The sequence below is a fragment of the Giraffa tippelskirchi genome, chromosome 5 (genome assembly GCF_054371585.1).
Source record: "Giraffa tippelskirchi isolate mGirTip1 chromosome 5, T2T-mGirTip1v1.2.pri, whole genome shotgun sequence".
NCBI classification, from domain to species: Eukaryota; Metazoa; Chordata; class Mammalia; order Artiodactyla; family Giraffidae; genus Giraffa; species Giraffa tippelskirchi.
Window position 1 is genome coordinate 159376756 of NC_137279.1, and position 25394 is coordinate 159402149.

General features: G+C 40.0%; 1 protein-coding gene and 2 long non-coding RNA genes across 13 annotated transcripts in view; 2 read left to right on the top strand and 1 right to left on the bottom strand.

Moving 5' to 3' along the window:
- The window catches only part of NFIA (nuclear factor I A), a 390608-nt gene that overhangs the window by 113624 nt on the left and 251590 nt on the right, over window positions 1-25394 (bottom strand). For 10 of the 11 annotated variants that reach the window (XR_014052708.1, XM_081486641.1, XM_081486647.1 and 7 more), the window contains 2 exons: window positions 24665-24739; window positions 5872-5989 (listed from right to left, as the gene is read on the bottom strand). Coding sequence is in view for 9 of the 11 variants with exons in the window: in XM_081486641.1 (XP_081342767.1) it covers window positions 5872-5989; window positions 24665-24739 (193 nt within the window). In the remaining 2 variants the exon portion in view is untranslated. Of the gene's footprint in view, window positions 1-5871; window positions 5990-19540; window positions 20343-21546; window positions 24740-25394 lie in introns of those variants that run through there. The other variant, XR_014052707.1, reaches the window with a different exon arrangement.
- On the top strand, window positions 381-3308 carry LOC145505023 (uncharacterized). Its single transcript, XR_014052716.1, has 2 exons — window positions 381-2861; window positions 3135-3308. It is a non-coding gene; the product is annotated as an uncharacterized LOC145505023 (long non-coding RNA).
- LOC145505021 (uncharacterized) lies at window positions 4788-12000 on the top strand. Its single transcript, XR_014052714.1, has 2 exons — window positions 4788-6022; window positions 11277-12000. It is a non-coding gene; the product is annotated as an uncharacterized LOC145505021 (long non-coding RNA).

Genomic DNA, 25394 nt, shown 5'->3' on the forward strand with positions numbered 1-25394 from the left:
TTAACTGTATTAATTGATTATGTAACTAACATACCAGAATGAGTGGATTTCATACCTGGTGTGAGTACTAGATAGGTAATCTCTTCTTCACATGTCAGGTACAGAATTTTTAATATATGTCTATTCATCAAACATTTATTGTGCACCTCCCATATGCCAGGTACTGTGCTAAACGCTAGAATATTGAAATGAATCAGATATAACTCCTGTCTTCATGGGGTTTACAATCTCATGGATGAAGAACAAGAGGTAAACAAAATTGTGCAAAGAGAAATACAGGTATGATGGTGGAACCACATAGAGGTTATAGTGGGTTCCTTGATGGAGGAAGAAAACAATGATACACAGAGAAGGTCGGGAAATGATGCCCAGAGGAGATGGTTCCTGAACTGTCTGTAAGAGAGGGGGTAAGGAGATGGGCCAGAAAGAAGAACAGGGCAGGGACAGGCTATCATTCAGCTGATGTACTTCTGAGGCAGCCATTCTGGATTTTAAGATACTGAAATATTTTTTTATCAACTGGCAAAGTGCCACTCTCAAGCTCCTCATGTTTGCCCCAACTTTGTCACCCCATCTTTGGCCCAGGACAGCCTCACGATCCCAAACCTAAAGGGTTAAAGTATGGCACATTAGAGGCATTCCAGGATTTGGCACTGTGGCAGGGCAGGTCTGTCCTAACTGGTATGCTCCTGTCACCCAGGTTATTAGCTATTCCCAACATCACTCCAGGAGGGAGGTGCATGTCAAGCAGAAACAAGACCACAAGCAGTGTGTGACACTTGCAGAGAGCGGACAGGTGTTTACTATGGTTAAAGTGGCAGAAGGAGTACAAAGATGGGGTGACGGTGATAGAAGATATTGTATGTCTGGACTTTATCTTACAAGCAATAGAGATTCCATGAATCTCTATTCAGGAAGCGACGTCAGAGTCATCTGTCAAAAAGGTCATTCTGGTAGTTGCAGACAGAGATGATGGCTTTTGAAAGGCTAAGGGAAAAGAAGGGGACAGAACCTTCCCCGGGGAGACAGTTAAGAGGCCACTGCAGCCATCCAGGTAAAAAACTGAGAAAGGCCCAGTTCAAGGCATGAAATTCTAGTTACTGAAGTTGCCATTCCAGGAGTCTTAGCCTTTAAGCTACAGGAAAGCAACAGACCTGTAGCATGCTAGCTTAGTATCCAAAGAAAAAACCTCTAGTGATTTATTTAATGTCCTTTGCTTGGTTTTTCTTGAAGTTTAATGAAAAAGAGCCACTCAAAGAATTTTTCTGTATTTTATGTAAAACTGCATCTAACAGAAGTACTTTATAAAAGGACATACACAAAAAAATTCCTAATATATAAAACCAGAAAAAATGTGGTATCTTTAAAAGAATTTTTTAGTTTCCTTTTATTAGAAAAGGTACATTACACAACCTAGTGCTTTTCCTTCTTGCCTTGGAAACCAGGAATCTCAGGGCTAAATGTAAGGAATAACTCTGGGTTCAGGTTCTTGATATAAGAGCCTCTTCTATCTTTCCACATGGTTTCTGCCCTCTCTGTATTTAATATTATCTGTTGTATTTTTTAAATTGAAAGCCACTTGAAATAATTTTAGTTAGAAGTTGAAAGAATACAAGTTGGAAACAGAATAAATATTTTCTTATGTTCCCTGGCAAATAAAAGACAAGACCTACATTCTCTAACAGGAGCTTGAGATCTGTAGAGAAGGAGATTATCAGGATTTTTTTTTTAAATCTCTAGTGCCTATCACAGTATCTGACTAATAACAGATGCTCAAACACTGCTGAATTGGGCTACAGATTTAGAAACAGTCACATGAGCGCTTGTGACGAGGATTTGCCCAAGTGTCATGATTCAATGAGATCCCACCCAAAAGGCCAACTTCATTACCTGTCCTCCTCCAAGTATCAATATTTTTCTGAGTTTCTAATGCTTTTGATTTCCTTGGTGTCCTCTAGAAGAAAATTCAAATACTCATGCATTAAGAGTTAGTTACTCAATTGTATTCGACTCTTTGCGACCCCATGGACTGTAGCTTGCCATGCTCCTCTGTCCATGGAATTCTCTAGGCAAGAATATCGGATTGGGTCGGTAGCCATTCCCTTCTCCAGGGGATCTTCCTGACTTAGGGACCAAACCTGGGTCTCCTGTATTGCAGGCAGATTCTTTATCATCTGAGCCACTAAGAAAGCCCTACTCATGTGGTTATTAAATCCTAAAGGTGAGAGAGTCTGTAGATATTAGCTGACCGATCCATCAGTTTGAAAGCAAGGACTGTCAGGAGTTGACACAGGATAAATGTTGGGAAGGTGGAGATACAGGTTAGAGGAGAGAACAAGATCCAGGAGTGAAGAAAATTAGAAATGCCAGGAGCGATGGGTGGAGGGCTTCCAGGACAAACTTTACTGACTTCAAAAACCTGACAGCTGGTTTATCTTGATGAAGTTCTTTGGGATAAGAAAAGTATATTTCATCCCAATTTTTACATTACCCCTTCTTTGATTTTGAACATATTTACTGGAAGGAATATAGAAGCTACAGTTGATGCCTATCAATCTTATTTTTTTAAATTCAGATATGAATCAGTCATTACTTTTGTTCCTTATTTTATTTACTTTTTTTTTATTTTGGCTGTGGTGCACGGCATACAGTATCTTAGTTCCCCAACCAGGGATGGAACCCGTGCCCTTGCAGTGGAAGCCCAGAGTCCTAACCACTGGACAGCCAGGGAACCCCCAGTTATTAATTCTGGCTTCTTGCTCTTGACTATCTAACGCAAATTCTATTCTCCCAGAAACACTTGAGGGACACAGGAAAGGACAAGTACTCTTCTCTACACAAGAAGGGGGATAAATACTCTCGTAAGTAATGACACACCATCTCTTCTTGGGTGTGGAATTTGTTCTGTCTTTAGCAATTCTACCTAGTAATTGAGGGAAGACTATTACCTTCATTTCAAATATTTGCTTAATTCCTACTATGTGCAAAGCCTAGATGCTTTATCTTGTCCCTAAAGAACAGCAAAATGCCTCTTTCCTGAGTGTTCCGAATGCTCTGAACTAAAAATCTTCATTCACTCATCAGTCTATATGGTGAGACTGAAAAGCTCCTGTTACTTGACTTTACATCCATAGTGCCTCATGGATCTCATATCCTTGGAACTTAACACGTGTTTGCGGCTGAATTGGAAGAGTTCGGCAGGGGTCCCCAACCTCCGTGTCGTGGACCAGTACCTCCTGTCAGATCAGCAGCAGCATTAGATGAGAAATAAAGTGCACAATAAATGTCATGTGCTTGAATCATCCCAATCACTCCCCCAACTCCAATCCGTGGAAAAACTGTCTTCCATGAAACTGGTCCCTGGTGCCCAAAAGGTTGGGGACCACTGCTCTAAGGGATTTGCAGTCCAGAAGAGGAGGCAGGAACTGTACATACCTCCAAGATGATAATAATAATTCAAAATAGCAAATGCTTACCGTCCATGAAAAGTAGAGATGCCAGATAATCCTTTCTGGGGGCTCCCTATTCTATTGTTCCTTCCTGAAAGAGTGAGCCCCATTCTTAAGAGGATTCAGTGTCAAAATAGCATGGTTTTAAAGTTTCAACAGCTCCAAGTTTGAATGTAGACTCTGCCATTTACTTGGTCTGTGACCTTGGGCAAGTTACTTAACTTCTCTGAGTTGTGGGCTGACCCACTGTTACATGCAACATTGTCTGTACTGTAAAATTACTATGAAGATTACCTCCTATCAGGTATGTAAATCACCTAACACAGTGACCGCCACAGAGCAGGTGACCAATTAATATTGGCACAGCATAAACAGAGACTTATTGGTTGATGAACTTTTCTATATGGAAATCTGGAGTATTCTTCTGGGCACAGTTCCTCAACTGTACACAGATAATTCTGCTGAGTCTATATATTTAAAGAATAATTTTAAAAGAATCAACTTAGGAGAGCCTAATGAGAGAAAAACAAACATATCACCAAGTTATTAACTACTGATGCTGTGTATAATTACTGCCTTATCAGGGTTAGTTATTTGCAGAATATGGGAAGGACACTAGCTTTTTAAAGTACGTTACGTTAATAACCAGGCTTGCACACAGAAAGTTGAAACAAAAGGCAACAAAACAGCTGGAGAAGCTGGGATGTCCATGGTACATGCACAGTGCACATATGAAAAACAAACAGTCAATCAACTTTTAAATTAATCACTAACCACAAGTATTTGCAAAGCTTTTTCATGTTGACTAAGTGTAGTTACACACAATGTCCTTTCCATCAGCAAACATTCAAAATCCTCAGAATGTATTAATACCTGAATATGTTCAAAATCTTGTTCTTTTGTTATTTTTTTGGGGGGGGGGCACTGGAGATGACGTTTTTATACCCCAGTGAACTAGGGGGGACATTTAAATAATGTGAAAGATGATGGTAGGACTTGGTGGTTATACTTGGGAAAATACTGTTTCTTTAACTGTCTTCAAGTTATTGGTAATGACTAAGCTGATGATTTTTTTAAGTAATGATGGTTAAAATACATAAAGTCAAGGTAAGAATAAGTCTCTACCAGGGAAAATTTTTATCATCTGGACATTGTTTTAAATCCTAAAACACTTGCTTTAGGAGGAATATACCTTTGTCAAATGTTTTTCTGCAAAGTACACAGACATTAAAGATCGTTCTGCACCATTCTTTTCTTTATTGTCACAGTCCAGTGCTAAAGCCAATTTGTAAAAGAATACTATGGGTTTAATGCCTAATCCCTTTCCCTCTGGTACAGGTTATCTGGAGACAACAGAATCTTGCAAAATGCTTCATTCTGATTTTGCCTTTGTGACCTCAAGGGGATCAAGCACCCTGGAATCGTTATCTGGTTGTGTTCTTTTAGCTTTACTCTTTTAAAGCTTTCCCGGTGCAACAGTGCTTGTGATCTGGCCCCACAATGCTGTTGGGCTGCATTTGCTTTTACATCTTCAAACTAGGATATCAAATAGTTGCATCTCTCAGAGAAACTCCAATTGACTGGATTTTGAGAACTTTCAGGGTGCAGTAATAGGAAAAGAGCTGAAACTGAGCAGTAACGTTTGCTGCGGGCATGGAGGCTGGGACTGTTGTCACCAGGGCCAACTTTCTGCCAAACTAGCCAAAACACTTTTCCCTAGTCAAGCCTTGTCCTTAATTTTCTGAGAACGTGCTATTTTCATACTCCATCCTTCCTCTATGTCTTTGCTCATGTCTTCACTTCACCCAGAACACCATTCCATGACTTTCCATCTCACTAACTCCGACTAATGCTTACAGTTTACAGCTGAACACAAGTCGCTCATTTTGGATAAAACTGTCTTCATCTATTTTCAGCCCATGCCACAGAATTGACTGATTGATGTGTATGTGTGAGTCTGCATGTATATATGTGTATGTGTGTGTATATATATGTGTGTGTGTGAGTTTATGTTGTTGTTTATTTGCTAAGTCATGTCCGACTTATTTGCAATCCCATGGCCTACAGCCCACAGGCTCCTCCGTCCATGGGAATTCCCAGGCAAGAATACTAGAGTGGGTTGACATTTCCTTCTCCAGGGATTTTTCCTGACTCAGGGATGGAAACTACACTTCCTGAATTGGCAGGTGGATTCTTTATCACTGAGATACCTGGGAAGCACCCCTCACCGCCACACACACAGGCATGCTGCCTGTGCGTTTGCCCTCTCTCCTCAGTGACACTGAAAATCCATTAGGGCTGAACCCACTTCTACTATCTATTACCATAGGCACACTGCTAAGTGTCCAGTAGGCCCAGAGTTAAGAATCAAGGTGTGTAAACTGTGAAGTTTGACCTCTTTAAGAGCCAACAATAAAATTACCTGGTAGAGGATGTGCTGGGTAAAGACCTCCTCATTGCTCCTGGACTCATGCTGTAGTATGAAGAACTTTCTAAATCTGAGAGAGAAAAATTGGGACCAGTTCCTGCAGCTATTGGTGCTAGAATTAAAAAAAAAAAGAAAGAAATATCAGGTAAGGTCTGTGAATAAAAGATCAATGAGAGCATATTTCAGCGTTACATTTAACACATTTTATATTTGAATTTATATGGTTAGCTTATCCAAAATTATCAGTAATGAACTCAGACCTTAAAAGAATACTGACAGTGAAAATCCTCTGCATCAGAAGGACATATTTTTTTTTTATAAAATACCTTTCATCTTTCCTCTTTTTTGTAACGGTAAATTATCACTAAGGTTGCCATATTCCTGGATGCTTCTACCAAAAATGCCTTCACATTTTGGTCTGCTACTTTCCTTGAATGACCAGCCAAGGCACTCCCTGGGTTTTTCTAGCTTTGTTTGATCCTGATAGCTTCCACACATCTGTATTTTGGAATTAGTTCTGAACTGTAAATTCATCTTTTGTAGGTCACCCAATCCCAATTTCATGCAATGAGAATGTGTGATTTCTCCTTACTCCCAATCACCTCAGCACCCTGCATACATCTTTACTGTCTGTCCCACCTTCCAGTTTAAGGCAAGGTCCTCAAACTATGGTCCCTGAGCCATAATTTTTTTAGATAAAGTTGTACTGGAATAGCCACACCCCTTCATTTACATATCATCTCTGCTTCCACACTGCGAGAGCAGAGTAGCTGACAGAGCCCATATGGTTCACTGTGCTGAAAATATTTATATAGGAAAATTTGTCGACCTCTGATTCAAGGGACTGTTAAAAATAACTTTGACTACAGTGATTTTCAGGGCTGACCCTTGTGTGAGATGTGATTCTCTGCACTTTTTATATGTCCTGGAGCCTCTAGATATCCTGTTTACAGGAGTGGCTTAATAAATATTTTAAAATGAATAAATAACATCTACCAATCTTAAAAGACAATTCGGTGTAAAATTAGTGGTATAATTATATACATGCAAGTAATCTGTTCTTTTGGAAGATTATACAAGGTGGAAGCAATAGGTGCATTTTTTATGTATCATGGCATTTGTTTGAGAGTTTTAAAGCCCACAGAAGTGGATATATAAATAAATTAAATAGAGGCTCATAACCATAAGAAGAAAGGATAATTAGGAAAATCATGAACCAGGGACTTTCACTCTTTCAACCAATGATTACTGAGACTCTACTTACTGCTGGCTAAGGAAGACACCTAAATGAATGACATGGTCCCTACCCTGAAACAGCTCTAGAGAGTTAGGCTGACAGATTAATTTCAATACAGTCTGATAAGTCCTTTGCTAGAGTTATTCCTAAATAGATATGGCTGCATAGAAGTGGGTATCTAACTCAGCCGATGGATAAGAGGTTCAAGGGAGTAAAAGGGCCTCAGCAAATGTGAGGCCTGGGAAGAATGTTAAAAAGGACAAGTAGGATTTATCCATTAGAGGAATGGAGGCATTCTAGGTAGAGGGAATAGCATTTATACAGGTAAGAGAACATAAAATGTGTATTGGATTATGATAACTTGGTATGATGTGGTATATATTAATAATACATGGGGAAAGAGGGGAGATTTAAGGACAGGTGGTAAAGAACTCTCTTGCCAATACAAGAGATATGGGTTCAATCCTTAGGTCAGGAAGATCCCCTGGAAAAGGAAATGGCAACCCACTCCAGTAGTCTTGCCTGGGAAATTCTATGGACAGAGGAGCCTGGTGGTCTACAGTCCATGGGGTTGCAAATGAGTCAGACATGACTTAGCAACTGAAGAAAAATGATAACAATATGAAGGGTAGGTAGATTTCTTTAAGGAATATGAATCTGAGTTCAGTCAGTTCATAAGTTTATAAGCTACAAAGCTCTTATCACACTCCACTATAACGGGACTGTTGGGGTTATGCTGCTAGCATCTAATATAATCCCTTACACTAGGAGGCAGTCAGTAAGCATTGGTCAAATGTAATTGATTGTTAGTCGAAGGAAAACCAACAAAGTACAGGAATGCTATTGTCAAATCTGTACTTATAAGCTAGACACGCCACCTGTCAGGAAGATAAATATGGGGTGGGGGTGGGGGCAGCTGAAGAATATAATCAATAAAACCAGGGAGACCAGTTGAGTCATTTAAACAAGAGAAGATGGGAGCATGGTCCAAGGGATAGAAAGGAGGAGCCTGGAGACAGCTATTTAGGAGCTGAAATTGAGAACATGTATTGACTTCTGGAGTGTGGTAATGGTGGAAAAGGAAGGGTACAGGATAATTCTCAGGACAGATGCTTGGGAAACTGAGGAGATTGTAAAGCCATAATAAAACTATGGAATTAAGAAACAGCTTGAGGGGCAAAGCAATTTCTAAAATAAACACTCAGTTGTTTGATAATAGCAATAGCTAGACCTTAATCACAACTATTATTATATAAAAATAGTCACTGCTAAGAAATAGAAAACACTGAAATTCACATAGACTTTCTGAAATTCAAACACATCTCTTAATGACAGGCTCTAATCGAGAAAGGTCTTTACTTCAAAAACAAATGGTTAGGCTTGACAATGAGTGTAAACAGAGTTCTAATGAATAATTTTGCTAGTCATCCCCTCATTTGCTTTTTATATCAAACTTATTTGCATAATTTCCCCTTTGATTTCATAATACTTTACGCCTTAAATAGGCCATGGGGTGCAGAGGGGATTGCTGTAATGGGGGTGTGGGTCACCCATGACCCCTCTTAGCAGCCTGGCATATAATAGGTGGGGTTTTTTTTTGTTTTTTAATTTATTTGGCTGCACTGGGTCTTGGTTGTGGCACACGAGTTCTTCCATCATTCCTTGCAGCATGCAGGATCTTTTTCAGTTGTAGCATTTGAACTCTTAGTTGTGGCATGTGGGATATAGTTCCTTGACCAGGGATCGAATCCAGGCCCCCTGCCTTGGGAGTGCAAAGTCTTAGCTACTGGACCACCAGGGAAGTTCCTTAATAGGTGCTTACAGTTTGTGCCTTAGAGATGGAACTTAGAGATTGGCATCTCTTGTTAACTAAAGAAGAGGATAAGGCTGGATTTAGATTTTTTTCACAACTTTCAAGATGGGGTTGAGGCTTCAGCCGGATGGAGCACTGTGGAAACTGCATGACCCCATTCCTTCCTCTTGGAAGGAAACACAGAGCAAAATGTAAGGAAGACGGACTTGACTCAACGAGAGAAGTCTGAGGCCCTCTATCTGCTGGTGAACATCCAGTTGCTCTTACATTTAACACTTTGTCTATCATGCTCTCTATCATGCTCTAGGGCTTCCCAGGTGGCGCTATGGTAAAGAACCACCTGCCAATGCAGAAAACATAACAGACGTGGATTCCATCCCTGAATTGGGAAGATCCCCTGGAGAAGGGAATGGCAATCCACTCCAGTATTCTTGCCTGGAGAATTCCATGGCCAGAGGAGCCTGGTGGGCTACAATCCGTAGGGTCACAGAGAGTTGGGCATGACTGAGGTGATTTAGAATGCATACACACTATCATGTTCTACTCTAGAAAATGTATTTTGCCTTGATTATATTTTTAAAATGTCAAGGGAGCCAGAATAGGTGAAGGAAGAAGAATACTTGTGTGCATATGGTGTGTCCACTTCTCAGAGAGAATAAAAAAATAATTAAGCCCACAGAAATGTTCCTTAACTTGCCCATGTGTTTCCTTCCCGTGAGCCGCTTAGTACACTGTAGCTGTAATCTAACAACAATATTGGGTGTCCTGGCAGCATGTGACACTTCCCATAGCACCTATTGATTTCTGGTGAATAACATCAGGATTTGGCAAACTGATTATATATGTCCTGAGTTTTAAAACCTCACTAAATTTCTGAAATGAGACTGGGTTTCACACCTGGGTCACATAACCCTAATAACTCACAGATCCAAATTTTGCTTTCTTCCAAGAGTCTTGTAAGGAAACATCATCCAGTCCCGTCTGTGTGTATGTTTGGTATGCATGTTAGCTTATTGGAGTGGATTCTGATTCAGTGAAACTGTGACAGCCAAAGAGAAAGGCTTTTTTATATTGAGGGTAGAGGTCATGGTCAAAGTATCATTGCAATGCACTGGATATTCTCAGTGCCTCTAATCTGGAGAACAGGAAGAGTCTTGCCAAGTCACTAACAATTCAAAAGGTGGGCTTTTGGCAGGCTTTTCTGAGTACGTGGGGGCTCATGTTTTGAGAAGCACGTTATTTATTATACCTAATTTAAATCTTAAACAATCTTTTCAGGAAAGGCACATTTTCTAGATGAGGCGAACTAAGCCCTGGAGTGAGGTTAAATCACTTACCCTGGATCACAGAAAGGCAAGGAAGAGAGACAGCCAGGATTAAAATTCAAGGATGTCTCACCTCAAAAGCTGGGCTTTTTCTGCCATATCACCCTGAATTTCACGTACAATATTGGTCTTAAACTTGAGATGATAAAAGGGTATATATTGTATCTGCCACCACAGGGTTTATAACCTAGTGGAATAATAAAAAAATTATACCTGAATATCTAATGCAAGGCTGAATGTGTTAAATCTCACGGGGGAAATGAATAGACTGTGTTAGGGAGGTTCAAAGGAGTAATAGATCTCATTGGCTTGTGGGATCAGAAAAAGGGCTGACTCCAGGAAGAATGGGTGCTTAAGCAGAGCTCTCAAGGCAGGTGAGGGCTTAAAGAGGCCCAGAAGGAGATAGGAGAGGGTTCCTAGGCAAAAGGGAAGTATGGGAGTGATAGAATAATTACTGAATCTGAGGAATGTTGCCTAGTGCAGGCTTCCCAGGTGGCTCAGTAGTAAGGAATCTGCCTGCCAGTGCAGGGGATGCAGGGGATGTGGGTTCAACTCTTGGATTGGGAAGATCCCTTGGATGAGGAAATGGCAACCCACTCCAATATTCTTGCCTGGGAAATTCCATGGACAGGGGAACCTGACAGGCTACAGTCCATGAGGTCACAGAGTTGGACACGACTGAGTATGCATGCATGAGGAATATTAGTACAGCAACAGCATACAGATTGAACATTGGGTGACTATAACTCTGGAGGTGGGGAAATCTATTGATAGGTTGATTTGGAAGTCCTGGAAAAAGGGAATGGAGACCTAAACTATGCTGTCAAGGATGAATATAAAATTTTCACAGTTGGTATCTGTCACCTCTTCCTGGATAGTGAATATGTATAAAAGGCAAGTTTCTAATTATACACAATGAAAGGGCATAAATAAGCAAATAATCATATTATTCTAATAAATAAAAAATATCAAAAAGATGTATATAGTGAAATGTGCTCATGATGGTATTATGTCCTTTTTGCAGATCAGGGAAATGCATCTGCCCAGGATGTCAAGCTGGGCTTCTGAAGCTAACGATTAACTGCTTGAGGCCACTGCCAATCAAACATGGAGATGTTAAGGAAGGACTGGACCAGCCACAACACTTCTTGTCTGCTCCGTATATTGTGAAACTGATTTTTCTCCATGTGTACTTGACCATAGGCTTCATCATTCTTTATCTCTTTTTAATATATAAGATTTTCTACCCAACTAGATTGAGTGCAATTTAAGCTCTGTAAGGACAGACATCCCAGGGTGTAGGAAAAGTGCTGGTCAGGGCCTCGGAGAGACTGTTTATAGAGTGTAGCCCTGCCAATAACCACCAGAGGAACTTGGTTAAGTCACTTAAGCTCTTTGGACTTCATAATGCTAATAATAATTATAATAAAAATGAAAATCCACTACCACTGCCACCAGCACCATTTACACCACTGATACGGTCATCACCATCAAAACAACAAGGACTAACATTGACTTAAGCATCACTTTGGGGCAGGCACTGGCTAACAGCTTTAAGCACCTCATCCTATTTAATCCTCACGACACCACTATGGAGGACGTAGGCATGAGGAGGGTTAGTAACTTTCCCAGGTCATGAAGTTGGAGGGTTACACCAGGCAGCCTTTAATCCTACAGATCCCACAGTCTCTTTTATATCCCCAAACAGCTGATGATCAATAAATATGTTTTGAATTAAGAAGAGTAAATATATATTCTCTCCATTTGTACTCCCTCCCCCCAAACTTTACGCAGTGCAAACTCACACTTAGAAATCTGTAAATACACACAAATGGTGAGAAAGGTCTTCTCATTCCTCTTAATCAGCACTGCGGTTAGTCCAACCTAAAGCATTTGTGGATTTTTGCTCCACTGAGTTTTCCTCAAAAGGTTAACTTTGGGGAATTGTCTCTTAGATTTTACTCCAAAGTCATTCATCCCCCTGCCCCCACTCTTCTTTCCTGTCATCTGTAGAATGTAGTCTTTGTGTCATTTCTTAATAAATGGTTTGCTATTAAGGAATCATTACAGTAATGTGGGCTATTGGAAGAAAGGGGTTACTTTAGTAGCCAACCCTCTTAATGACCTGCTCTTCAGTACACATTAGTAGTTGGATAAGGTTGTGGTTATTGAACTTCTGCCATCCACCAGGGACAATCTGCTCAGGCTTGCATTGTTGGAAAGAGAGGATGATGGAAAAACAATTTTTCTATCCAAAATTTCTATCCAAATACTCTGCCTGGGAGATGACAGGACACTGAGTTTACAACTTGTTTAATGGGAATCAGTGGGGAGTATCACCTAAACGACTAGTGTGGCCAGTCTATAGTTAAAAGCATATCTTCTCTGAGAGGCTGCGTTCAGTTGTTGTCGTTTAGTCACTCAGTTGTGTCTGACTCTTTGCAACCCCATGCCAGGCTTCCCTGGCCTTCACTATCTCCTGGGGTTTGCTCAAACTCATGCCCTTTGAGCTGGTGATACCATTTAACTGTCTCATCCTCTGTTGCCTTCTTCTTCTGCCTGCAATCTTTCCCAGCATCAGAGTCTTTTCCAATGAGTCGGCTCTTCACATCAGGTGGCCAAAGTACTGGAGCTTCAGCTTCAGCAACAGCCCTTCCAAGGAATATTCAGGGTTGATTTCCTTTAGGATTGACTAATTTGATCTCTTTGCTGTCCAAGGGACTCTCAAGAGTCTTCTCCAGCACCACAGTTCAAAAGCATCAGTTCTTTGGCACTCAACCTTCTTTGTGGTTCAATTCTCACATCCATACATGACTACTGAAAAAACCATAACTTTGACTATATGGACCTTTGTTGGCAAAGTAATGTGTCTGCATTTTAATATGCTGTCTAGGTTTGTCATAGCTTTGCTTCCAAAGAGAAAACATCTTTTAATTTTGTGGCTATAGTCATGGTGTACGGTGATTTTGGAGTCCAAGAAAATAAAATCTGTAGCTGTTTCCACTTTTTCCCCATCTTTTTGCCATGAAGTGATAGGACTGGATGCCATGATCTCAGTTTTTTGAATGTTGAGTTTTAAGCCAGCTTTTTCATTCTCCTCTTTCACCCTCATGAAGAGGCTCTTTAAGCCAGCTCTTTAGTTCCTCTTCGCTTTCTGCCATTAGAGCAGTATCATCTGCATAACTGAGGTTGTTGTTCACCAAATATTTATGGAGCAATTCTAATGTGCCATGCACTGCTCCAGGTGCTTGAGATCCATCAGTGGACAAGATATATAACAACCCTTGCCCTGGTGGTGTTTACATTTTAAAGATTAAAAATCACACCTGGCCCTCCCTCAAATCTACATGACAACTAAAGAAGATGAAATAATGGCCAATAGGTATCCCCCAAGAAAGACTATGAGGATTTAGTAGTGGATTTCCAACTTCTAAAATAACTACTGAAAGAAAAGACAGGTACATTTCTCTCTAGAGTACATACTCTAATATACTCACTGAGACTTTGTGAACTTGTACTTTAAGACTAGAGGGGACAAAAAAAGTCCAACAACAGCACACAGTTCTGAGAGCCCAGCACAATTTAGTGTTGTTTTGCATGCCAGTGGCAAAGATCTTGTAAGAAAGTCCATGTCACAGGCACAAAGGAGTGAACATGGGAAAACACTTGGTCTTCTTTCTATCAAAGGCTCAGTTGTAAATGTACAATGCTATGAAAACTCAAGCAAATCTGGAATCATCGTTAAAGGGAATTAACTTGGAAAGTAATTTATGGCAAGAAAATTCAACTCCTTTGTTATCTTCCTTTTACCATAATATGCTTCCTGAACACTGCCTATAAGAAAGGGCTTTTATAAAGAGAAAAATAAGTATAGTAAAATTAACTCATTTAATCAATTTGTGCTCTCGGCCAGAGTTTCCTGACTGTGGCTACGAGGGGCTGTAAAACTGATGAATTTGCATGGAAAAAGAAACCAGTGTAAGTAATTTGTGTAAGAGGGAACACGGACATAGACTGCTATAATTCAGACACCCTGCAGATAGCAGACTGCTGCAGTGTGAGCAGTTATGGGTTAGAAAAATGACCACACTGCAGTCAGTCTGACTTGAATGGAAATCAATCATAAAGGTACTTTCTCTGCAGCTTCAACACCACAGTCTTCAGCAACTCCTTTGCCAAGCAGATTTCTGGTCTGTAAACCATGTGCTGATCTCCTTTCCCCTTTCTTCCATTCTGAAAGATCTGGCCAATGAAGGCTGGGAGTGTGTTTTTCCAGAATGGAACATAAAAGAGAGGCACTGAACTAAAACAAGGGTTTCCCTCTATGTGAAAATGAACTTCCCTGCTATTATAAGATTGAAGCAATGTTTTTTATGAAATGAAGTATTAAGTGCCAAAAGCCAGCAGAATGTTTTAACCCTCTCAAAGGCATTGCTAACACAGAGCACCATTTTCACACATTCATGTTTTGAGTACCCAAGGTAAGGAATATGTGTGCTTGGGGTGGCAAGAAGGTAAACAGAGGAATTTTTATTTCTAAAAAAATTTTTTCTTTTACTAAAATAAGAACCATTCACTGATACCCTCCTTCCTCCTCACTAGGAGCCATGAAGATGGTTCATCTTTGATAGATAATTATTAGGAGTTCAATTTGTAAATAAAGCATATTCAGGCACTTTATCGATAATCATAAAGTCCAGTCTTGGGCCTCAATAAACTTCCATATATACTTTATAAATGAAAGGACTGTCTGCTACTTATTTCTGTATTCTAAGCACACAGTGACTGATCCTTCATACATTCACATGCAACAGATGATTATTGAGTTGAACTAAAATTATATGAGCTTGTTAATGAAAAATGGTGAGGAAGTAATATTTATCAAGTATTTATTATGTGCTAGGCAATGGAATAGGTGTTTTATCTGAATTATCTCATTTCATCCTTGCATGGGGACATGCAATGTGTATTTGTATTTATTCTCATTGACAAGTAAGAAAATGAGCTGTGTGGTTAAGTAGCAAGATCAGGATCACACAGCTAAACATGTGACACAGCAGGGACTTGAGCCCAGATATCTAGACACCTGCCAAAGAAACAGAGGTGAAACACACATTTCTCCTTGTCTTTCCTTCATCACTGGTTACTGGAGAGATGAATATAGTAAGATTTAAATAGAAAAACATTTATCACCCACCACATACTGGCAAAATGACTCTCTCATCCTCCCCCTTCTCACTTCTTTCTTTTTAGAGTTCTGAGTGTCAGGCAGTGCCTTCACTGGGTGAAGAGCCAGACACATGGTCCAGCTGAGCAACCCACGGTGGGGTTAGTGATGCTGACGGGTCTCTTGCATTTGTGGCTTCTGCCTTTGGGACTGACATTGATTATCTGCAATTTAGAGTATCATCTCATCATAGCTTTTGGTTGAGGTCAAATGTGGTACCCGTTTAGTATAAGATACAGCCTGGGCCATGGGATTAAGTCTTTTCTGACAGGGGATGGATCTGATGGCCTAAGAGGTCTTTTCACCACAATGATCTATAAACCAGGGATGGGCTTCTAAACGTAAGCCTCTTAACCAAGAGTGCACTGGGACTATCTGACTATTAGCTATTAGGAAACCAAACTATGTCAACAGAGTCCCATCCCTACAACCTACAGATCCAGCCATCTCCAATAATTCTCAATATTTTTAGCAAGACCTGTTTAGTTTTTTTCCTCTTCCATCTATTGAAAAATTCTGGGTGCTAGTATGTCCTCATATCAATAACATATTGGATTAAATCAGTTCCCAGTATTTGACTTAAAATGTGGCTTTTCTGAGTGTGATTCCCATCAGTCTTGTCCTTGACATGCCTATAGAGTCATCAGCAATGGTCTCTATAATCAGCAAGAGTTAGTGAGGACACTATATTCCAACAAAAATCTCAATATAGTATTTGAAGTCTTATTGTGGGGTAATATAAGAATTCTGTCAGGCTTTTGGAAATCCCCAAAATGTCTTTTAGTTCCCTAAATGTTACCTATTGAATATGAATATCTGCTCTGTAAAAATCGAGGCTTATGAGTGCATAAATAAAGATTTACTAAAAAATACATTGGCAGAAATGACCTCCAGCATGCTGGGATTTTTATGTCCATAATGTAAGAGAAAGTGAAATTTTGAAATACTATAAAACCAAATACTTTTTAAACCTGAAAAAACCCACAGTATGGCTGGCTACTTAAAAAGTTGTTAACATGTCAGTGTTTAGAGTGAGAATTTTTAAATATCTTGCTATCCATTCAAAGCCCTGGAAGAGAAATTTCCTGGATAACATAGAAACATTGGCTTTGGCTGAAAGCTTGAGGAATAAAAATTTTTTGGATTCCTAAAGTAGACGAATTAGATCTAGTATTGGCATACTTTTATTCTATCAGAATTACTAACTCTGAAGGGGTCACTAGAATGGTCCTTGTAATAAATTGATTTTTAGAACATGAATTCTATAACCAGTCCCTGTTAATTTATATACACACTCAGCACATACACACACACATATTTCAAATAAATTTGCTGATAGTATGGTCGGCTCAAAGATCAACTCTGAGTGAAAGATCAGAGACAGAATCCCTGTTCAATAATAATCACAGTAGTTACCATTGCTGAGCATCTACTATGTGCTAGATGCTTGACATTTTCCACTTTATCTTTAAAACACTCCTGAAGGGGGTTTCTATTTCCATTACTCAGACATAGGCCTAGCACACAACTGGTACTTAATACATCTTTGCTGATTGAATAAATGATGGTTACCTATGAGGAGAACACAGCTGAAAGGGGTTAAATGTTGCCTAAAGTCACCTAGCAGAGCCAGGCTACCTATTATCTCTATAACTATTTTATAATACCACGAAGCCCTCTTGCATATGATTTTATGTAATATATCATCCAAAGAAAGAATTACCTAGAAAAGATGATAAATAGATGAATAGATGAGAAGAGATCATAACAAAATAGTGTGTACATTAAGGTGTTGAGTGTTTTGCTTTTCCCTGAGTCAAATCTTTACAATAAAAATATTCACAGTCTGGCAAGTTTAGCAGAAGATTCAGCTAAGAAAAGAAAATAAGAGGCTGTCTAAATCTTGCCATAAGAACTCACTGCTTTAACCAGGAAGACTGTAGGGGTGTGTGTGTAACACACTCTTCATGCACAGCATTGATTGATGGGTCTGCTGATGTCATGAGCTTGTTCTTATCGTAGCTCTAATTTCAGCTGAGATGGTGAGTGTGACACCACTGCCAGAGCACACAACAACACAGGGTATATGCACATTTCAATTTGTAGGTAAGGGTGGGAACAATTCTTTACTTTATGTGGCTCTTTCTCAAGTGGGTGAGGAGAGTAGGACAGGAAAAAAAAATCATGTTTGGCCACACATAGTGTGAGCCAGGATTCAGAAGAATGAGTAGTTTGATGAAAATTTCTATTACTGCCAGTTCATTCCATTTGCTGCCAGCCTTACTGTCCAAATATTCACCCCAAATATGTCAAGAAAATTAAAAGAAAAAATTTATACAACAAAACATCTTTCTGAACTAACTCAATTTCAGTATTTATTTTGAAAATTTATTGAATTATAGTAGAGGAAACCCACTAAGTTAAGCCAGTAAGACTGGTATTTTTTTTCTTCCTAAGAGTATGGCAATATTTATTAGTTTATCTCTCTATGAGGGGCTGATTAAAACTAGAAAATAAAACATTTGCAATGTCATAATATATTCAGAATAAGGTGGCTTTGACAGGCAAGGTGAAAAACACAGACAGGGCCAATCAGTATTTTCTATTTCATAATGCAACAGATTTTCTTGAAAAACTGCAATTTGGAGATAGGCATTATGATTGTTTCTAAAAGGAACTCCTGCTCTTTTGTGTGCTGGACATGATACCCTTACTCTGGAAGAGGTGCCAGTGACTTCTACAGATAGAAAATGTGTGATGTTCATTTTAAAATTACTAGTAGAGCCTGCTATTGACCATCTAATTATGCCGAGTTCCATTTATAAACATAGCTAACCACTAAGTTTATGGAGACTTTTTGTGCTGCTTTAATAGGATATTGATCGAGAGCATAGTTTGAGTGGACTGCCATTGAATTGTGTAATGGCAAACAAGAGGCAAGGTCACAGCCACTGTTCATGCTAGGGCTGCAGTCTATTTTTTATTATAATCTTTCTGGTTCTTCCTTTAATGCTCAAGCCCAAATGGTTTCTTTCAAAAGAAGAACTTGCTTAAGACTATAACCTTATTTTAAAAAATAGATTCCATGCCCTGATCAAAGGTGAACCAACAGGCCACTTGAACAGAAAAGAAAGTTTCATATCTACTCCACTTTAATGAAGACCTAAAATCCAGCAAATATTTAAAATGTCACCCCCAAAGGACGAGGACATTCGGAATCTCTTATCCTATACTAATTTCTTCATGAGTCCTTCTTTGCAAGAACACTTTATAATTTTCAAGTTTGGGCTTGTCCCTGTCAAAGAGATTCATTTCCTCGTTGTACCTTGGAGGCGAGTTAATTCTGTTGTAGTAGCTCCATCGTGGCAGGTTAGACTGTTACCAAAAGAGTTCCTACTAAATTGCTGGCCAGAAAACCAAGGGTGTGGATGTGGGTTCCCCAGAGATGCACAAAGGACCTAGAGACTTAAAAAAGAATTTTACGAATGAACTGCAAGTTGGATCTTAGCAACGACTCCCGTGTGAGAATACAGAAGAGTGCTCATTTCTAAGGCAGCAAACAGCCACTAGGGTGCCACCTCATGCCAGGCTGAGCAGACGCCTTTCTCCATTCACTCCTGCTCTCCATTGACAAACACCTCGGGAGTTCTGTAGCCACCCAGCAGCCTGGCTTTGTGGCAGAGCCAGGACGGTTCAGCTGCTGGATTTTAATAGATTCTGCAGCAGTGCAACGGGAACCCCAAATCAGTCTGGGTAACTGAGAGTGGTTTTCACACCCAAAGATTCTAAGGCTGGCCACAGTGTACTGAGAACCCTGGCTTTTCAAAATTCCAAGGCCATGAAGTCATCCCCAGCCACGAAGTTTACTTAACCCTTGCAGCCGGCTCGGGTGTACAAACCACGGCTAGAAAATTAGAACCCGTCAGGCCAGAGTCACAATGGCCTGTGTGTATTTGCGGTTTTCCTCTTTTCCCAGTGAAGTATTTAAGGTTTCAGAGTCACTCCACCAACTTCAAGTAAGAGAGTCAGCACTTTAGAAGGAAATGGGCAGAAGGAGTGGATTTCTTTTTTCAAGAGGATTTTCTGGGTTCAGACCAGGAAGAATATCTGACAGCCTCAAAGCACTCACTCTGAGGAAAACACTGGTGCCAAATAAACAAGAGAGGGTGCTGACAGAGAGCGCTATCTAAGCGGCATCATTCAGCCGCCAGTGGAGTGGGCTCTCTTTGTAGCAACTTCCTGGGAGACAGACCCATCTGAAAATGCTTCTAGAAGGCTTTGTTTGAAAATGCAGCATCATGTCAGAGCCATTTCAACAGATGGTTCCTGTCTCTTTCCTCACAGTATTATGCTAAAACAACTTCAGTGATTCTGAACCTCATTGTTAGCACTTGTAAACCCCCTCCCCCAGAGCAGAGACTTCTCCCTTCTCTCTGGCAACGTGTCTAGTGGTCTGTATTCCACCCTCCCTCCCCCAGAACAAAGTAAGTAATAAATAATCAGAACTACTTTCAGATGGTCCGAGCACAGGGAGGGAAAAGGTAGGAAAAGAATGAATGTACATTTACTTTTATGCTACAGAACTTGCTTTGCTGCTAAGAGAAACAGAACTATCCTTTCTTGACTTTCATGGACTCTGGATGACGCAAAAAATTTAAAAGGGGCAGGCTTCCATTGTAGCTTGGATGGTATAGAATCTGCCTGCAATGCAGGAGACCTGGGTTCGATCCTTTGGTCGGGAAGATCCCCTGGAGAAGGAAATGGCTACCAGCTCCAGTATTCTTGCCTGGAGAATCCCATGGACAGAGGAGCCTGGTGGGCTACAGTCCATGGGGTCACAAAGAGTCAGACACGATTGAGCGACTAACACACACACACACACACACACACACACACACACACACACACGGAAGGGGTAAGGTAAGAGGGGAATTGCTGGGAGACAGCAGCAAGAGCCTCTGATTCCAACAGGTGTGTGCAAGTGAGAAGGATAATTAAATGTCGAGCAACCTTGTCACTTAACCCTCATCTCCGAATGTGCAAGGCTAAGCTGGCAGCCTTTCCTTGAGTTTCTCTGCCACTGCCACCCTGTAGTAACATGATTATAATCAACAAACTTAGCACATAGTTATTTCAGTGAATCCTCATGAGGAAACACTGAAATAGCATCTCCCTCCTCTATTAAGTTTAAAAGGAAGAAAACTAAAAACAGAAACTAACTGGAAACCTGGGGAATGTCAATATTTGTTTAGCAAATTTAAAAATTAAATTCAAAAGATCCAGAAGGAGGAAAAATTTTCAAGCTAAGGCCACCATCCGTGTGAACGTTCTGGACCATGTATGTGGTTACAGTTAGTGGTGACTGGGAGGACAGGGTGGGGCTGGGATAGACAGGAGGAAGATAAGAACTGTGCAACACAGCGGAAGAAATTCTAAGAGTGAGGACATTAGAAACTTTTGCCTTTTACATCCAGGTAAAAGGCTAAACTATAGAAAGAGTAAAGGGATCCCTGGTTGGGGAAGTGGGAAGCACAGGTGATTTGTAAGGAAGTGAGACTGTTCTGTAATAATGGATGCACTTGTCAAAACACATAGAAAGTAAAACACAAAGAAAGAACCCTAATATAAACTACAAACTTGAGTTAATAATAATATATCAGTATCAGCCCATCAATTAAAATGAATGTACCACACTAACAAAAGATGTTAATAAGAGAGGAAATTGGGGAGGAAGCTATATTGAAATTCTTTATGTTCTGTTAATCTAAAACTATAAACTGAAACTTCTCTAAAGTCTATTCATTAAAAAGAAAAAAATCAAACCTGAAAACAAATCCAGGAAAAAACTGTAATTAAGTACTTTATTTGTTTTGGTCTACTCAAAAATCATTTTAATTTTTTAACACACAAATTAGTAATTGAAAAGTTTATCAACTCTAACAAGAAATCATAATTTAGTAAAAGTACAGAATCTTTGGATTGTTCGCTTCTATAATAGTTAGAGGAGTGTGTGTGTTAGTCGCTCAGTCGTGTCTGACTCTTTGTGATCCCACAGACTGTAGCCTACCAGGCTCCTCTGTGCATGGAATTTTCCAGGCAAGATTACTGGAGTGGGTTGCTATTCCCTTCTCCAGAGAATCTTCCCAACCCAGGGATCTAACCTGGGTCTCCTGCATTGGCAGGTGGATTCTTTAGCACTGAGCCATCAGGGAAGCCCTACAGTTGGTTATAGCAGAGGTCATGACCAAAATGTCTGCAGGCAGTTGAGTACAGCAAAATGAAAAGAGCAAATTTCTGAACTTTGAGCATCACTGATTCCTTCATTTATAAAAAGGGACAATAACAGCAACCATGGGAGGACTGAATGATGTCTAGCACGAGGCCTGGTACTTGGTACTTGATAAACTCTAGCTACTATAATTTTTCATATTAGTTTAGCATCATGCTCCTTCCAGGACTAACATCATGCATGAAGTCAACTTACATGCCAGTTAGCTTATTTCTACCTCAGGGTTGCAAATGCACCCCAGCCCCACTTCTCAGGAAAATGTGTCCACGGCAGCATTTAAATGGATGCTTAGAATCTCTACCGTGGGGAAGGGGGCAACACTGTAAGGAATGGTTAAGGATGTTGACTCCATCGTGTGACCTGAATGTTTAGTCTTTCAGAACAGTGTGTGGGTGAGGAAGCATGAGCCGGGGATCCTTTCCCCAGCAGCCAAGGCAATCTTGAGACACAGACCCTGACAAACCTGGATTATAGATCTGTGGGAGGGAGGAGGCCCTGCATGGCACTTTGGCCTGAAGCCACAGTTTCGCTGACACAGCCCAGTCCCACTCTTGCCAAACAGTTTCAGTCAGCATGAGGCCATGTGTGAGTGAATCCTAGAGCGATTACACAGCAGAGTGCAGAATCGAAAAGCATTTGGGAGCCGAAGGACGCTCAGGATGCCAGGCATCAGCAACACGGCCCTCTACACAGGGACAGGAAACAAACCATGTCCCTCTGCAGATTCAATACGCGGTCCAACCATAGCCCCTGGCAATCCTGAAGGCAGGTTGAGAATTTCCTTAGCAACCGTGTGGGGCAGACTGAATGGAAGTCTAGTCAAGATGGGTCCTGAGAAGCCTCAGGATGTAAGACCTTAAAGGACACAGAGAGCGTGGAAGAAGGCTGTGATTCTGAGGATGGTGAGCAGTGTGGGCCTTGGCCTACAAAGGCCTAGGTCTTAGGACACTGACAGTAATGAAGACTTAAAAGGATGCACAGCAGCCAGGGTAGACTACAAAAAGTCTTGGGCACCAATCTTAAAAGGGTTTTCTTTTCACTCACTAAGGCTAAGGTGATATCCTGTAAGGGATCTATGAATGAATGCATGTCCCAGTAATGCCATTAGGACAGTTATGCTCTTATACATATACTCTATATTACTATTAAAATTATAAGAAAAAAGTAGGATGATGATCACCTTTTAAAAATCTTAAAATGTAAAAAATATACATATGAATGCATTATCATTTATCAATGGCTAATCAGCTGTGCTGTGGCAGCAATATACCCTCCAAGTTAACAAGACAATCTCGTCTCCAGCTCGCTGTTGGAACTCCTAGAACACTTCATAATATGGCAGCAACTTCTCTATTCCAAGTCATAAACTTGCTGCTCATAATGCTTCCTTCTCTAGGTTTCCAACATCCCTACACCAGAACATTCCAGCATTAACCAAGGACTCCTGGTGCTAGAATTCTAACACTAACCACGGTTACTTTCTTGCTGTTTCCCTGTCTAGTCTCAGGTTGCAGATTTCTTCAAGTTCCTTTGGGTTAGTCTAAAAGTACCGATTCTACCACTACACAGATTTAACCTTTTGCCTACTTGTTTGACTTTGGATAAATGACTTAACTAGAGCCTTAATTTAACTCATGTGTAAAAATGAGAGTAATATCTTAACTGACATGTTTATTGCAAGGATTAATTTTATGTAACATACACGAAAACCTATGCTTAGCAGACAGATTCTCTTTCCCTCTATCCCTGTATTCCCTGCCCATACCTTGTATCCCACTTTCTGGACTTTTAAGAAAAAAGAACAGACAGAACCTGAGCTTGTGAGAATCAGGATAGCTTGCCTTCCTTGATCTGACATCTTGTCATGAGACTGACTTGCTTACTCAGTCAAGCTTGCAAGACTGTAATACAGTGAATGGAGGGTATGAACTTGAAATAAAAATATTTATTTTTACTCCACCTCATTCCTCAAAGAATTTGATGCAGCTTGAAACTAACTTCAACAATGCAAATTTTATCTATTTTGAGGTAGAAAGGGGATAAAAAATAAAATTTAAATATTTGGTATCTTTTCCCATGGTATTGGGACCTAGAACACCATAGTCAGTGTAGATATGTGTTCTTTTAATGTTAGCCAGAAACTTTTATTTTATTGTAAACCAGCACCACAGGCACAATGCCTAAGGCCTACAGGATCTTTTCAAGGTCTGTAAAGTTATCTGAAATATGATGAAAATTATTATTAGGTTTTTGAAGTATAGATGATGTATGATACCATGGCAGTTTCAAGGGTACTGTAGGTATACTTTTAAATGAAAACAAAGAGAAGTCTTTGTGGGACGGCAACAGTGTGTGTGTGTATCTCTGTGGAGGGGTACAGGGGATGGGGGGGGAATCCTATACCTTCTCCTTGGACTGTCTGGATTATATCATAGCCAAATACAATCAATAACCCTTTGATCAATGGAACAAGGTGGTGACAGGTACTTTTAATTCACTGTTGCTGGTGATTATTGACAAACTAGTAATGATCATGCTGCAGGGTGTCACTCACGCTAAGGGCATTAGCATCCTTTTAAAGGTCAAAACCAAATTCTTTTAAAATGCAGAATTTCTTAGAAATCCAGAAGCTTCAGAACTTCTTTAAAGCAGGTTCACACTATAAGCTGGGGAATACCTGAGACACCCAGGATTTCAGTTCTTTCCCTATGTCTCACATTAAAATATTTAAGTTTTCCTGACTTAAATTCTTGGCTGTCAAACAAACTACATGGCAAAATGCTTCCAATGGGTGTATGAAAAGGAGATTCTGAAAGCGATTTATGTCTTTAGGAGGCAAAGGGTAAGCACAAACCCAAAGCAAAACTGTATCAAATCAAAGCAAAATTATACTTACTCTGTGACACTCTTACTAGCTCAGTCACACTAAAAACACCTGATGTGACAAAACTGTCCTGGAAGCCCAAATGTCCTGGGGAAACAAAAACAAAAGAAACAAAAGTGTCATAAATAGAAGACATTTGATGAGAGAATTCCAAATATTAGTTTCATTGTGATTAGAAAAGGTGAAGTCTAGTTTCATATTCTGTTCTAGTTAGAGTTATGTGGGAGGGTACAGTCATTTAGTTATGTAGTTTTTTTGGTTTGAATCTTTGAATCTAGGGGTTATGGAAAACTATGACACAACAACTGGGTGATTTTTGAAATGGTTAAAAAAAGAGAGTTCAACAGGAAATCTGAAACAAAAGACGATTTAAATAAATGGTTACCTTGGCTGACCTCTGAGACCTTCACAACTGGGATGAAAACACCCTACCTAAGAATCAGCTAGGATAGCTAAATTCCATAACAGTTTTTAAACATTATTCTCTAAAGAAACATCTGATCGGGATTAGCTATCCATTCATTCAAACCAAACAAGATTTAAAGATGTTCTCTTCACTTCAAGAGGCACCACAGTGTGAATCTTGAAAAAGCCAGCCTGCAAAGAACAAGCCCTAAACCTTGAACCATAAACACCAATTGTTTCGAGCACAAATAAAACTTTCTAAAAAGGTAATCAACAGTTCAAAATGACTTAATCTCTGAATTTTGCATCTGCTTTATTTTTGCTGGATATAATTAAT